General features: G+C 33.6%; 1 protein-coding gene across 7 annotated transcripts in view; it reads right to left on the reverse strand.

Annotated features, from left to right (window-relative positions):
• KYNU (kynureninase) overlaps positions 1–16,982 on the reverse strand; it is a 142,975-nt gene that overhangs the window by 117,877 nt on the left and 8,116 nt on the right. For 4 of the 7 annotated variants that reach the window (XM_027835700.1, XM_027835699.1, XM_027835695.1 and 1 more), the window contains exon 2: positions 4,996–5,181. In XM_027835700.1, coding sequence (XP_027691501.1) covers positions 4,996–5,164 — 169 coding nt within the window. In that variant the 5' untranslated portion in view covers positions 5,165–5,181. Of the gene's footprint in view, positions 1–4,995; positions 5,182–8,298; positions 8,465–16,982 lie in introns of those variants that run through there. The other 3 variants (XM_027835696.1, XM_027835697.1, XM_027835701.1) reach the window with 3 other exon arrangements.

Raw genomic sequence — 16,982 nt, forward strand, 5'->3', positions numbered from 1 at the left:
ATGGCCTCCTAATTAATATCCTTATCTTAAATCTATTCTTTCTTTAATTTATCCTCTACATAGCTGCCAAGTAGAGCAGGAACTGTTTAATTTTTATCTTGTGTATCCCCAACATTGAGACATTATATAGTGTAATGGAAAGAGAATATCTTTAAAGCAAGGAAGATGCAAGTTCAAGTCTTGCCATAACATACCATGGCTTTGTGACTGTTGGGCAAGATACTTCTAAAACATCAGTATGATCATGTCACTGCCCTGATCAAAAAGCTCCAGTCATAACAAATTACCTTTAGGAACAAATATAAACTTCTCTGTTTAATTCTTAAAGATCTTTACAATTTGGCTCTAACATGCGTTTTCAGCCTATTCCTCTTCACACACTTATTAAAGTTCAACCAAATTGATCTTGCTATTCCTTAAAGCAGTCTCTGTGTCTTTGCACTGGTTATCCCCCGTGGCTAGAATGTATTTTCATCTCTACTCCTTAGAAACCATAGTCTCAGACCAAACACCACTTCCTACATAGAGCCTTTTCTGACTGCCTCCAGCTGTTAGTGCCTCAACTCCCACCCAAATAAAATGACTTTGTTATTTATTTTGTAGGTATTTACATGTGTACATGTTGTCTTCTTGTCTCTAGAATGAAAGCATTTTTGAGGGTAGAGAGAATTTCATTTTTATCATTGTATGCTCAGTACCTAAGAGTGCCTGAGAAAGAGTAGGCAAATAATAAATCCTTATTTATTGATTAGCTGGAATGCCCTTCCTCCTTACCTCCATTTCTTCAAATCCCTCCTATTCTTCAAGGCTCATTCAACTCAAGTGCTATCTACAAAAAAGAGGCCCTTCTTGATTCTCTTGGTTCTCAGTGGAATTCCCACAAAACTATTTTGCATTTACTTGACTAATAAAAAACTGAATAACTTGGCCCCTTCCTAGTTTTCAAGTCTTCTTACATCTTGTACCTTACCCAGGTACTCTGGTATCCAGTGACACTGGCTTCCTTTCCTTTTCTCGGACACAACACTCCATCATCCAGCTCCAAGCATTACACTGGCTGTCCACCATGCCTGGAACTCCCTCCCTCCTCATCTCTGCCTTCTAGCTTCCCTGGCTTCATTCAAGTCGTAGCTAAAGTCCCAACTTTCAAAAGAAGACTTTCCTCATATTTCCCAACGCCAGGGCCTTCTCTCTGTTGATGATCTTCAATTTATCCTGAACATGCTGTGTTTATACATAGTTGTTTTTTTTTTCATTTTGTCTCTCTCATTAGATTGTAAGCTCCTTGAGAGCAGGCGGTGTCTTTTGATTTGTTGTTGTTGTTATTATTGTATACTTAGTATTCAACACAATACCTGGCACATAGTAAGCACTTAAAAATGCTAGTTGACTGACTTGTCTTTGTATATGTTACTTCCTCCTAGTATAATGTAAGCTCCTAGCAATCAGGTACAGTTTTCTTTTTCCCTGCTTATTCCTTGCATTAAGAGGCAGTGTGGAATAATGGATAGAGAATTAGCTTCCAGTACTACCTCTGACTCATATCAGTTATGTGGCTGGGTAGGTCATTTAACCAACCAATGCTCTCTCTAAATTATAGATAAGGGGCCAACCTGCACTAGTAAAGGGAATTTCCTCGTGTGGGTGTTTCCTATATCAAGTAAAGCACAGATCTAATCCTTATTCCCTTCCCTGGCCTTAGCACCTGACATGGTACATCGTAGTGCTTAATAATAACTTAACAGCTAAATAAATGGTCATATCTATGCATAAAGACAATCAGGCATATGAATGATAGATTAAGTTTGGGAAAGAGTATAGGTGCTACTATAGTAACCCAGGTAGGTAATAATGACAGTCTAGGGTATACTAGGGTGTGTATGTATGTGTGTGTGTGTGTGTGTGTGTGTGTGTGTGTGTGTGTGTGTGTGAGATGGGGGAGACAATGGAAAGGAACAGAAGACAAGGAGAAGTAACAGAATTGCCAGGACTTAATAAAATGATTCAATATGTGGGGAATCAATATGAAAGATGAAGAACAGGGGAGTAGAAAAGATAGAACAATGAAATTTCAAACACGAGAGAGTAGATAGATAGTGACTTAAGTTAAAAGAGGATATAGATTTAGAGGGAAAAATAACAACCTTAGTCTTGCCTATATTGAATTGGTGGTAGAGGTGGAAATCTTGGTTGAGGCCTTCTCAGAAAAGAAGTTAGGGTTAGAGAAATAGAAAATGGGGATGTCTACCATCTCTCAGACAGATCCATTCTGGCTTTTTTCTTTAAACTCATCATTTGCCTGACTTACTCCTTCCTCAGAAGGGATGAGTAGTAGAAGCTAAGAATATATTTTTATAAGAAAAAAGATTTCTCTAGTAGCTTAATCAAAGATTGAGAGAAGTAATGATCTAAAAATTCTTTTCTGTTTAGCTTTTTCCTGAATAGTATGTTCAGATCGCAATCAACAAAGCAGTTTGTGAGAAAACAAATGTGTAAATACAGATGATAAGTTTCTAGAAATTTTGTAATGGTGACAGAAATAATGTTTTAAATTTCTTGTGCTTCCTTTCTACCTCTCCTTTTAAAAAATCACAATAGATTTTAAGGAAAATTAAAATATATGCAATACTTTTTTAGTTTTTTATGTTTCTAAATGCATGTTGTCAGTTTAGGAAAAAGGCAATGATTTGATCATAAAATTATATTAGGTATTTAAAATATAGGTTATCCAAATAGCACTTTTGGATTTAATAAGTGAATTATTTATAATTTTAAAATTTGTTTTAAGTACAAAGGGCTGAAATTTAGGAACCTAGTATCTGTGTGTGTGTGTGTGTGTGTGTGTGTGTGTGTGTGTGTGTGTATGTATGTGTGTGACACTGCACCAGGGTCACACTGCTGGAAAGTATCTGAGACTGGATTTCAACTCAAGTCCTCCTGACTCCAGGGCTGGTGTTCTATCCACTAGGCCATCTAGCTGCCCTATATCTCTTGTTTTTGACATTTTATAAAAAACTGGCAAAAACTTAAGAACAAATGAAATCACATGGTAAAACAAAGTTATTTTACTTTCTTTAGTGTCTTTTCAAGTGTTGGTGTCTCACTTTTATAGAAAGGATCCCAGTGGACCACATATTGATTTAGAAGACAACAAATTGACCATATTATATTATATTTTTATTTTATTTATTTATTTTTATTTTGAAAAATATTTCCTGATTACATTTTAATCCGGTTCTGGCCTCAGGGAACTTTCATAGGCTGCCTGTGGCCAGCAGGAAGTTTGACATCTCTGTTCTATAGTATTAAAGAAAGACAGAAAGTTTTCATTTTCCAAAAAGGTTCCAAGGGAAAAATCCAGAAGGAGAGAGGTAGACAAGGAAAGATCTAATTCAATAAAACTCTTGCCACCTAAAATCTGTCTGATCTTCCTTAATGATTTCAAAGTTCCTTTCCTTTCAGCTCTCGCTAGTTTACACATTTAATTATTTTAAACAGAAATTTCTAAAAATATAATAATAGTAGTAGTAGTAGTAGTAGTAGTAGTAGTCCTATGACTACTAGTAGTAGTAATGGAAACATTTATGTAGCACTTACTATGTGCCATGCATTGTCCTAAATGCTTTACATGCATTAGATGATAAACAAATGTGAATTAGTTCAATAAGAAGTTTAGTCATAGAATTCAGAATTTTAGAACTAGAAGAATCTTAGAAATTACCAAATCAATGCAAAACAAAAATAAATTTCCACTTCTAAATGACACAAAAATGTAATTCCCAACCACTAAGGATTATTTTTATCTCACCAAGGATAGAAAGTGAAAATCAAAGTTAAAATAGCTGAGTTAATATCCTTTATGCAATAATAGTTCCTGGCAGCTTTTTCATTTCACTTAACTTCATCACCTTATTGGGTTAAATAATACCTCTTATCCCCACTTTCCTTACTTAGTGCCTACAAATTTGCATTTTTATCAATTGAAAAAATGAGAAATGCCCACTATGATATCCATTGAAATCAGCACTTCTAGAAGAGAATTCAATTAAATCTATGCAGTCATTTTCAACGATTTGAAGTTGAATAAAGTCAAGTATGAAAAATGACTCCTTATGTTTCCTATATATTGTTTTTAAGGAGAAGTTTCCATAACCAATGTCATTGCTAGTCTCTTAGAAAATGTTGATTTTTTTCAGAGAGCATTTCCAAGACATCATCTTTTCTTTATTCTGCAGTATATATGCACTTCCTTCACCCTTATCACATGAAGAAACATATAATCACATATCCCCTCTCTCAACAGAAGCTGCAGGTACCAGAATAAAATTCACCTAAAATACAATACTACCATCACCTGAGTAAACCAAATAGAAGATGCTAAAATATGTTGTATTGAAAGTAATTGCTTTGAGCTATAAGTACTTAAAGACACTACAGTCTAAATCCATTAAAAGGAAATGTGTCTGCCTATAATTTTCAATCAGTCACTATATTGTTCAAAGAAGATAAGTGACAGCATAAGCACTTTGTAAGTACTGTGCTTTAGAATATTACTCAAAAGAGGAATGTGAACATAAAGCATTTGGGGCTGAGACAGACTAATAGGTTGATTTAGTTGGTAGCACTAAAGACCTGATGCTATCAGATATGACTGCAATGGATCTATTATGCAATGTTTTAATGTTTTCCAAGGTTCCACAATTTCCTAAGGAATTGTGTCACGCTAAAAGGAGAGCTGGACTTTGAGTCAGGAAGATCTGGGTTCAACTTCCACACTTACAAGCAATATGATGCTGTGCAAGTCATCTAACCCCTGTGTTCCTCAGGCAATTCCCTAGAATTCATCCCCTGAGTCACAAAGAACTGTAATCTGCATTGGTGTTCCCATACTGAGAGTTCTCTAAGCTGAAAAAATCATAAATCTTTCCCTATGTTTATGCATGATAATAAGCATATGCAGAAGATAAAAACTTTCCCATTGGTTGTATTTCTCACTTAAAGGTAGATCCTTCATTTTTGGAATATGGAAATATTCTTGGAAGTGCTTTAGCTCATCCTGTTCATCCAGGTACAAGGCAAGCTTCTCATCAGTCAGATTGCATCCAAGCTCAGAGGCAATGCGTTCCAGAGTCCTCATTGGCAATTCATGAGAAGTAGAGTCCATTTTAATGTTAATTCCACCTATAAATGGGGACCAGAAAATAAAATACCACCCTTTATTAGCATGCATAATCACAAAAAGGCTAACTAAAACAACTTTTATCCTGATCCAAGACTGACTTCATCTTAGATTTTAGACAAGAGAGTCAAATCAAGCATAATAATGTTTTACATTCTTCTAGTAATCTTTAAATACAGTAACCATTCACTGATGATGACAATGATCCTTGATTCCACAAATCCAAATATTTACCAACTCATATTGTTTCTACCTTGGCAATATCTCCCCCCTTCTCTCAATTACCATTGATACCACCTGTGTTCAGGGCCTGATTTCTTCTCATGCAGACTTTTAATAGCTCCCATCAGTCTTTCTGCCTCTAGGTCCTGCCTCTAATTTACCCCCTCTCCATTCCATCCTTCACATTGATTCCTAAATAATTGTCCTAATGTACCACTATGATTATGCTACTACTCTACTCAAAAACCTTCAGGTGCTCCCCATTGCTTCTCAAAGCACAAATAATGCATTGAAAACATTATAATTTGAACCCTTTCTCCCAGACTTAATTCATACTGCTCCAACTTATCAAACTCTTATGTTACAAACAAGTTATCTCTCCATCCTCTCTTCTTATGCTTCGTTCTCCCATCTCTATGCCTTTATGCAATCTCCTGTGCATGGAATATATACCCCCTCCCTATTTAAGTCTCCATTTCATAAAATTCCAACTCAGGAGCATCTCCTCAAATAAATCTTCCCTAAACCCTCCCAGTGAATGTTACCTCTCCCTTTCCAAATTTCATGTAGCTCTTTGGATGGACCTCTCTTGCACTTTTATCATTCTCCTTTATTTCAGAATCACTTTTGCATAATTAGACCTTATGAGCAAGGCTTCTCCAATTCTAAATTCTATTATCTTCCAGCATATATCTATGTCCTCAGCCACTAGCATAGAGGATTAAATCTATGCTTTTGGCACTTAATAAATATTTGCTAAATAAATCATTTATTTTGAGATATAGATGCATTCTTTGAAATGTGTTAGCTCATCATCTTTTTTAAGGTACAATTGCAAACTTCTCATTGCTTGGAATGCTTTCAAGCTAAGAGTCAACATTTCATCATGGACTCTTATGAAAAGAGTTAAATCAATAATGATGGCTATGATGATATTTATATAGTATTTTAAGGTTCGCAAAACAATTTACATATATTTAATTTTCACAATAACTTCATAACAGAGATATTTTCATTATTTCCATTTTATAGATGATTGAAGTAAAGCTTAATTACTTGCCCAGAGTTACAAAGTTAGCAAGTATATGAGATAGTTTTCAATAAGAAGTTTTTTCTGACTCTAACTCCAGTGCCTTTTTTCCCTACTATTTCTTCTTTAGTCAAGTAAAAGCTAGAAAACTTCTCACCTTTCATAAATATAGTTAACTTGTTTCTAATCTTCCACCAATATTTCTGACATAGAGAAGCCAGAAGTGGGTACATACTACTCTCCTTGAAATGAGATTTTAGCTGGAGCTTATATTCATCTACCTTTTCTCAATTTGTTACCTTAAGAGAGAAAAAGAAACTATCCTAAAGGGCATAAATGGCAAAGAAATTTTTCTTCACTCCTTTGGTTAGAAAAATTTTCATATTTAGCTTATTAAAGAGAAGATATAAATCTAAGTTTTAGTCTCAGTCTGAGTAATTTCTCAAAATTCCTTCTTCCTCAAACTTTAGACTTCTATTTTGTAGGACACATGTTGAAATCTATCTTATCATGCTTACACTTACCGTATTCTTAATTTGTGCTGGGCAATTTTACCTAATCTATTTATTCAATGCCATCACAATTTAATTATGAAAAATAATCTTACTGAGTTAGAAAAAATAACAACAAAGTTCATTTGGAAGAACAAAAGGGCAGGAATTTCAAAGAAATAAGGGGGAAAAGATGTAAAGGAAGGAGATTCAACAGTATCAGACCTTAAAATGTATTACAAGGTAAGAACATTGTTTAAGTGTAAAATGGATGATTTCAATTATTTTAAATAAAAAAGTTTCTTGTATAAATAAAACCAATGTAGCCAAGAATAGAAAGAATGCAGAAAACTGGAAAAAAACTTTCATAGACAATCTCTCAGATAGGACATGATTGTTTTGGAATACTGCTGTGGTGTAGGAAATATGAGCTGGTTGATTCAGAAAAACATGGAAAGATTTGGACCTGTGAAGGAAGATGCTCTCTACCTTCAGAGAAAGAGATGACAAAGTGGAAATACGCATAGTATGGTCATATATATGTGCATAAGTGTATATGTGTATGTTTATAGATAACTATGTATGTGTATATATTCACATATACATATATGTATATATTTGTGTGTGTGTGTATACACACATGTGCACACATATATCAGCATTTAATTGTAGCCTTTTTTAGGGCAGGAGGAGTGGGGAATGGGAAGAGGCGGGACAGAAAAAAATAAAGTAAAAAGTGCACAGCAGAGAACAAAAAACTACAAGGAAGCAAAGAAAAGCTGGTTAGCTTTGAAAACGATGTGTAGTGTTTATTATATAGGTTTTCTTGAAATGAAAATTTGTTGGTGTGCATTGAATTCTCTTTTATGTTCTGTGTAGAGGGAAATGGTTTTTTGTTTTTCTTTTCTTTTTTTGTATTTAAATTTAAAATGAATAGAGGGAAGGGATTCTGGGAAGATGGGAGAGTAGGTAAGAAAATTCTAAATTCTTTAGATTTCCTCTACAAACAAGATAAAATAGCACCTCAGGGTGAATGTAGGTAGGGTGGCAAAAATAAAGAAGACTTGAGGCAGAGCAGTGGTCCTTCTGGGACAACTGGAGAAGACCTGATTTCTGCTTAAACAAGAAACAATAAGCCCTGGAGGCAGGTGGTTTGGGAGGCAGCCTCAACTTCAGACACAGGAATTCTCAGACAGGGTGGGAGGACAGATATCTGAGCAGGGGAACACTGAAGGACCCTCTGCTGCTGAGGGATGCTAGACCCCGCTGTGCTGCCAAGAGGGTCCCAGGCTGCAGCTGAAGGTGAGAAAGAAACAGCAGACACATGTGAGTGCAGAAGCAGTGGGGTGGGGATGCTACATGCTGTGGGCACTTACAGGAGGGCTGATTTCTTGGTTTCAGTTCCAGGCCAGAGGGGAGAAGGTTACAGCCAATGGAGGGTCCTCAGAGAGCAAGAGCATTTCCAACATATTGTTCCTGAAGGCCCTATCTGTCTGTGGCTTGGAGGGAGAAAGGAGTGCAGAGGTTGGGCTCTGGACAAATCTTAAAAAATAACCATAAGAAAGACCTAAGGCCAGAGGAACCATCACCCACATCCTAGGATTAGAGGTGATTATAATAACAAGCTGCTATTTTTTTTAAATGAGCAAGCAAAGGAGAAAGAACCCAACAACATACAGCTACTATGGGAATAGAGAAAAATGGGGTTCATTTTCAGAGAAGGATACCGAATTAAAAAAAAGCCTTTCCTACCCCAAAGAGTAATATCAAATGGTCACCTGCCCAAAAAGAGTTTGTGGAAGAACTTAAAAGGGACTTTACAAATCAAATAAGAAAGGTTGAGGAAGAATTAGAAAAAAAACCCATAAGAAAATACAAAGAAAACCAAGAAAATTATGAAAAGAAAGTCAACCAACTGGAAAAAGAGATTCAGAATCTTAAGGAAGAAAACAACTCCTTGAAAACTGTAATTGGGCAAGGGGAAACAAATGATGTTATATCAAGAAGTAAAAAAAAAATAAAAAGAATGGAAAAATAGAAGAGAATGTGAAATATCTTAAGAAAACAACTGATCTGGAGAACAGATGAAGAAGAGAAAACATGAAAATAATTGGACTACCTGAAAGTTACCATCCAAAAAAGAATCTTGATACAATAATACAAGAAATAATTAAAGAAAATTGCCCTGAAGTTTTAGATCAAGAAAGGAAAATAGAAATAAAAAAAAAATCTACTGATCACCACCCAAAAGAGATCCCAGGATGAAAACCTACAGGAATATCATAGCCAAATTCCAAAACCCCCAGGTTAAGGAGAAAATATTATGAGCAACAAGGAAAAAAAATTTCAAATACTGTGTAGCCACAATTAGAATTACACAAGACCACAAGTCTTGGAACACTATATATCGAAGAACAAAAGAAGTGGGGTTGCTGCCAAAAATAACTTACCCAGCAAAGTTCAGTGTAATTCTTAATGAAAAAAAAAGGCATTTGATGAATTGACAGACTTTCAGAATTTTGTTGCAAAAAGACCAGAACTTAAGAGGAAATTTGACATATAAGATCCAGGATAAATATAAGGTAAACATCAAAGACCAATCACAAGAGATTCATTAAAGACAAACTATTTACTTTTTATATGTGAAAATATAAATTGTATGCTTAAAATTGTCATTAGTAACTGGGTAGTTCAAAAGAAAGATCAGAGAAGAGCTAAGTATGATGTGGTGAATCTAAAAAAGCAAAATTGTGTAGGAAAAGGTAAAAAGAGCAATTATCTCATACAAATGAGGCACAAGAGGAAGAACTGATACAGAGGAATCACGTGAGGGTGGAGGCCTGGTAGTGCTGGAAGCTTATACTCATCAGATCTGGATTAAAGAGGAAACAACACATACCTCTAGAAGGGTATGAAAGTCTTCTAAATTTGTAAAGAAATAACAGGATGAGGAAATAGGATAAGAAGTGGTACATAGAAGGGTGTGTAGATTAAGATTTAGGATGTAAGGGGAAGAAGAAAAGGAAGGGACCCTTAGAAAGGTGGGTAGAACATGGAAAAGGAGAGTAAGGGGAGAGGATAAGGGAGAGATTCTTTACAAGAGTGTGGAATAGGGAGGTAGTGATTTGAAATAAACTAGAGGAGGAACAGGATAAAAAGAGAGGCTGAAAAGGACAATAGTAAGGAAAAACAGAATGGAGGGAAATATACAAATAGTAATTGTAACTTTGAATGTGAATGGGATAAATTCACCCATAAAATAGAATTGGATAACAGAATGGATTAAAACATAAGAATCTGACAATATGCTGAAGAATATTTAAAAATGAGAGATACATACAGGGTAAAAATAAAGGGCTGGAGTAGAATGTATTATGCCTCAGACAATGTGAAAAAAAAAAGAGCAGGGGTAACAATCATGATGTCAGATAAAGTCAAAACTATAATAGATTTAATTAAAAGAGATAAACACAGAAACTACAGTATGATAAAAGGTACTAAACTTATATGCACCAAATACTATAGCATCTAAATTTTTAAAAGAAAAATTAAATGAACTATGGGTGGAAATAGAGAGCAGTATCATAATAGTAGGGGCCTTTAATCTTTCCCTCTCAGAACTAGACAAATCTAACCAAAAAATAAATAAGATGTTCAGGAAGTGAATAGAATTTTAGATAAGCTAGATATGATAGATATCTGGAGAGAATTGAAGGGGAATAGAAAGGAATACACCTTTTTCTCAGTGGTACATTGTACCTTTACAAAAACTGACCATATATTAGGGCACATAAATTTTATAGCTAAAAGCAGAAAAGCAGAAATATTAAATGCTCCCTTTACAGACCACAATGCAATAAAAAATTGTATTTAATAAGGGACCATGGAAACCTAGGAAAAAACTAATTGGAGACTAAACAACCTAATCTTAAAGAATGGATGGGTTGAAAAACAAATAATAGAAATAATCAGTAATTTCATTAAAGAAAATGACAATAATGAAACAAGGGATACAGCAAAAGCAGTAATCAGCAGAAAAATTGTATTTCTAAGTTCTTATGTCAATAAAAAAAGAGCAGACTAATGAACTGGGTATACAATTAAAAAATAGAAAAAGAAGAAATTAAAAATCCTCAATTAAATACTGAATTGGAAATCCTATGAATTAAATATGAAATTAATAAAACTAAGTATAAAAAAATCATTGAATTAATAAATAAAACTAGAAGTTGGTGTTGCAACAAAATCAATAAAATAGATAAACCATTGGTTAATACAATTAAACAAGAAAGAGAGAAGAAAACCAAATTACTAGTATCAAAAATGAAAAGGGTCAATTTACTACTAAAGAAGATGAAATCAAAGCAATTATAAGGAGTTATTTTGCCCAGTTATATGCCAACACATTTAACAACTTAAGTGAAATGGAAGAATATTTACAAAAATATAAATTGCCCAGATTAGCAGAAGAGGAAATGAAACATCTAAATAGACCTATTTTAGAAAAAGAAATTGAACAGGCCATAAATAATCTTCCTAAGAAAAAAGCACCGGGACCAGAAAGATTTACAAGTGAATTTTATCAAACACTTAAAGACAAACTAATTCCAATATTAAATAAATTATTTGGAATAATATGCAAAGAAAGGCTCCTACCAAACTTATTTTATGAAACAAATGTGAAATTGATACCTAAACCAGGAAAAGTAAAAACAGAAAATTACAGACCAATTTCATTAATGAATATGGATGTAAAAATCCTAAATAAAGTACTAGCTAAAAGATTACAACAATATATTATAAAGATTATATATTATGACCAAATGGGATTCATACCAGGAATGCAGGGATGGTTTAACATAAGGAAAACTATTAACATAATTGACTATATCAATAATAAAAGTAATAAAAAATCTTATGATAATATCAATAGATGCAGAAAAAGCATTTGATAAAGTACAACACTCATTTCTATTAAAAAAAAATACTTGAGGGGCAACTAGGTGGCACAGTGAATAGAGTTGGCCTTGGAGTCAGCAGGACCTGAGTTCAAATCCAGCCTCAGACACTTAACACTTACTAGCTATGTGACCCTGAGCAAGTCATTTAACCCCAACTGCCTCACCAAAAAAAGCAAATAAAATTAAAAAAAAAATACTTGGAAGTATAGGCATAAATGGGCTTTTCCTTATATTGATAAGAAGCATTTACCTAAAACCATCAGCAAGTTAGAAGCCTTCCAGAGATTAGTTATGAAATAAGGATGCCCACTGTCACCAATATTATTTAATACTGTATTGGAAGTCATAGCAATAGCAATAAGAGAAGAAAAAAGAAATAGAAGGAATCAGAATAGGGAATGAGATAGTAAAACTATCTCTTTTTGTTGATGATATGATAGACTTAGAAAATTCTAAAGACTCAACTAAAAAGTTAATTGAAATAATTAATAATTTCAGCAAAGGAGTAGGATAGGAAGTAACCCAGATGAACCATTAGCATTCCTATATATTAACAACATGATCCTGCAGGAAGAGATAGCTAGAAATACCCCATTTAAAACAACTCTAGACAACATAAAATACATAGGAATACACCTACCAAAATAAACACAGGATCTATATGAAGAAAACCATAAAAAACTTTGTACACAAATAAAATCAGATTTAAATAAATGGGCCAATACAACAAAAATGACAATTTTTCCAAATTTAATCTATATATTCAATGTCATCCCAATAAAATTACCAAAAAAATTATTTTACGGAGCTAGAAAAATGGTAACAAAATGCATTTGGAAGAACAAAAGATCAAGAATATCAAAGGAACTAGTGGAAAAAATATAAAGTAAGGATGTTAGGTGTACCAGATATTAAATAATATTACAAGATAGTAATTATCAAACCTATCTGTTACTGGCTAAGAAATAGAAAGGTAGCTCAGTGAAACAGAGTAGACATACAAGCTACAGCAACAAACAAATATAGTTACACAGTGTTTGACAAGTGTAAAGACTTAAGTTTTTAGGATTATAATTCATTATTTGGTAAAAAAAAATTGTTGGGGAAGCTGGAAAGCAGTCTGGCAGGAATCGTGCAGAGATCAGTATCTTACACCATTTACCAAGATAAGGTCAAAATGGACACATGATCTAGATATAAAGAGAAATATTACAAGAAAATTTGAAGAACATGGAACATATTAACTATCAGACTTATGGATAGGTGAACAATTTATTAACAAACAAGAGAGTGTTGTGAGATGTAAAATGAATAATTTTATTGCGTTAAATTAAAAAAAAGTTTTTGTACAAATAAAACAAATGTCAGCAAGATCAGAAAGAAAACAGAAAACTGGGAAAAACATTTATAGACAGTTTCTCAGATAAAGGTATCATATCTCAAATACATAAAGAAATTTATCAAATCTATAAGAATGTGAGTCATTCCCCAATTGATAAATGGTCAAAGGATATGAACAGATAGTTTTCTGATGAAGAAATCAAAACAATTCATAATCATATGAAAAATGCTCTAAATCATTATTAGAGAAATGCAAATTAAAATAACTTTGAGGTATCATTGTATACCTATCAGATTGGCTAAAATGATAGAAGTGGGAAGTGACAAATGTTGGAAGGAATATGGAAGAATTGAAACCTTAATTCATTGTTGGTGGATCTGTGAGCTGATCCAACCTTTTTGGAGAGAGATTTGGAAATATGCCCAAAGAGTTATTAAACTGCCTAAATACCCTTTAACCCAGCAATATCAATATTAGGTCTGTTTCCCAAGATGATTAGGGAAAATAGAAAACAACCTACTTGTTCTGAAATATTTATGGAAGCTCTCTTTGTGGTGTCAAAGAACTGGAAATTGCAAGGATGTGTCTTACTTGGGGAATGGATAAACAGATTGTGGTATACATTCATGATGGAATATTACTCTGCTATAAGAAATGATGAGCTCAATGATTTTAGAAAAGCATGGAGAGACCTCCATGAAAAAATGAAGAGTAAAATAAGCAGAACCAAGAGAACAATGTAAATAGTCACAGCAGGATTGTTTTAAGACAACTTTGAGAACCAAGTCATTCTATTACAAATACCCAAATTAACCTCAAGGATCCTACGAAGGAAAATGCTGTTTGAATCCAGAAAGGAATATTGCTGTGGCATAGGAAATTATGAGCTCTTTGATTTAGAAAAAACGGATTCGACTTATGAAGAAAGATGATATCCACCCTTATAGAAACAGATGATAAGAGGAAATAAGCATACTACTATCTTATATGTATGTGTTTGAGTGCATTGTGCATATGTGTATGTTTATAAATATCTATGGTTGTGTATACATAGCTATATTTCATTGTAGCCTTCTTTAGGGTGGGAGGGGAAAAATAAAGTAAAAAGTGCACAGCAGAGAATAAAAGAAAACCAACAGGAAGCAAAGAAAAGCTGGGCAGCTTTGAAAACAATAGGTAGTATTTATTATATAGTTTTTCTTGAAATGGAAATTTATTGTTTTATATTGAATCCTCTTTTATGTTCTGCTATGTACATGGTAATGTTTTTTTTTTCTTTTCTCATTTTGTATTTAAGTGTAAAATTTTTTAAAAATTACAAAAAAAGTTTAAAATGAATAAAAAATTTACAAAAAAAGAAAAAAATGTGCTAGGATTTTTTGGGGTACATTTCTTATCTTTCCTTGTAAGCTGAAATTGCATCTTATTCATCTTTGTATGACTACAAAGTGCTTTGAATATAATACTCAGTAAATGGTAAATGAAGATGAACTCAGGATAAACACAGTAAAAATACTTACTATGATACCTCTGATACTAGTTCATGTTAGTGTTTGGTACTTCATGACACAATAATGAATTATAAGAAAAGACTAGACGTATAGATGTGATTGATAATTATGATTAAAGTAATAATCTTTAAAGTAATCAAAGCAGCAGTAGAGAATGGCATTACTAATTATGAAATTTGACTAAGTAACTATTGATATGCTAACAAATTCATCCAACCGAAAAAGTTTATAATTAAAGGCAAATAAAGGAATAAGTAACTGAAAGACTGTGAAGGCCTAAACAGAAATGAATGCTTAAAAGGGTTATTAATTGGGAGTTATCTCAAGAAAAAATTTTTTTGTCCAGACCCATAATTTCAACCATGTAGGTAGCTCCAACTGTGAAAACTGTTTCTACCAATACAGATCAGTACTTTATCTATAACTTACGATCTTGAGACAGTAAACTGGGATGCTAAGAAGTTGAATGACATGCCCACAATCACACAGTTAACATGTTTCTGAAGTATGACTTGAAGCCAACTCTTTCTAATTTCAGACAGCATTCTAATTACTCCACCATACTGTCTCTTGAGAAAACATTATGTATGAAAAACAGAAAACAGCTATAGCAATCAACAACGATTACCAAAATGGTAGTGTGAAGGAAGATAAAAGATGAATTCATGGAAGATTCCACATTAAACTAAAGCTGCACTTACACTAGATTCCTTTGTTTTAAATTAATCTAGGAGGGGTGGCCCTCTCTAACCTAACCATCTGTTAGTATGAATACAGACACATATACATACATTCACACATGTATACATGTACTAGTCTATAGATATAGGGCTCTATGCATAGTGATGTCATCTAAGACTCAGTTACATGTTTATTTAAGCAATAACATATAAGAATGAATTGAATGAATATATGGAGTTGTAACATTAAACAAATAAGTTGAACGTTCTGAATCTATATATTGCTTGGTAGCTTATTGTTTTAGCCTTTTTCCTTAGAATATTGAATGACCCAAACATCTTATGCATTAAATAGTTGTGTATTTGGGTAACAATACATCATGTAGAATTTAAATAGACGTAGCTCTTGTCCCTTTCAAGCTTATTTCCCACATGCCATTTTTATTTTCCTTTTTCAAACAGTGAAACAAGTTTACTCAAATTTGCTTCAAGGTATAGAAAAAACATCTATGTAAGTTAGCCATTTGGAATGTAGAACACATTTCTTCACGGAAACAATAATGTGTGCAGTGGTAAATTCCCAGGATAGTCCATAAAAATTGGATGATGTAGTCAAGTCCTCCCCATGGAGAAAGGAGACAGGTGACTGATGAGTTCATGGATCCAGCCCTGAAACCAAAGGAATTCTATCACTCCCTGTGAGCATTGTTATCTAGCTTACTCATAATTGTTTTATTTGAAGGGTTCTTGAGTTTGCTAACTCTGTATTAGTCTATCTGAAGGCTCCTGATCGCTTTACTCTCTTGAGTAGTGAATAGAGCTACCACTCACCATTGTTGCCAAAACTTGCCAGTAATTTTGGAGGCCAATTATCCTACAACCACCTAACACATATGCTGCTTTGCCCCTCAGGAACCAGACTTTACAGTTGAGAAACTGGATAGGTAGTGAAAATGTTTGGTACAAGAATTCTTGTATCAGACAATATTCTTAATGGACCAACTCAATGGGCTTAACATGGACAAGAGGCATTCTGCAGCCTATTGACATTTCCGATGTGAATTGATCTGGCTGTATTCGTTTGGGAGATTGTAGATTTCATTAAAGATGCTCTGTAGTATTCAGAAGTTTGATGCTCTTATTGCAGTTAGCATCAGTTCAATTCAAGAAGCATTTATTGACTATATAATATGTGCTAGGCACTGTATTAGGCACTGGAGATAGAAAGACAAAAATGAACACAATCTCTAACGTTAAGGAGTTTATATTCTACTTGGGAGTGGGAAGAATACCATGAACTTAGATAAGTAAATCCAAAATGTATACAGAGTAAATATGAAATTATTTATTTTCTCTGGGCTTTGGTTTCTTCATCTGTAAAATGAAATGATAAATTAGATTTCCTTTGAGATTCATTCTGGCTCTAAATCTATGATTTTATAATCCTAATTTTGAGTGGGGGAAACAAAAACTATTGGAGGGAATCAGAAAAAGTCTCTTATCAGGTGGCACTTAAGCCAAACCTTTGGTTTTTAAGAGACAGAAATCAGAATGGGCATTCCTGAC

The sequence above is a fragment of the Vombatus ursinus genome, unplaced genomic scaffold (genome assembly GCF_900497805.2).
Source record: "Vombatus ursinus unplaced genomic scaffold, bare-nosed wombat genome assembly UNPS02014816.1, whole genome shotgun sequence".
Taxonomy (NCBI): domain Eukaryota; kingdom Metazoa; phylum Chordata; class Mammalia; order Diprotodontia; family Vombatidae; genus Vombatus; species Vombatus ursinus.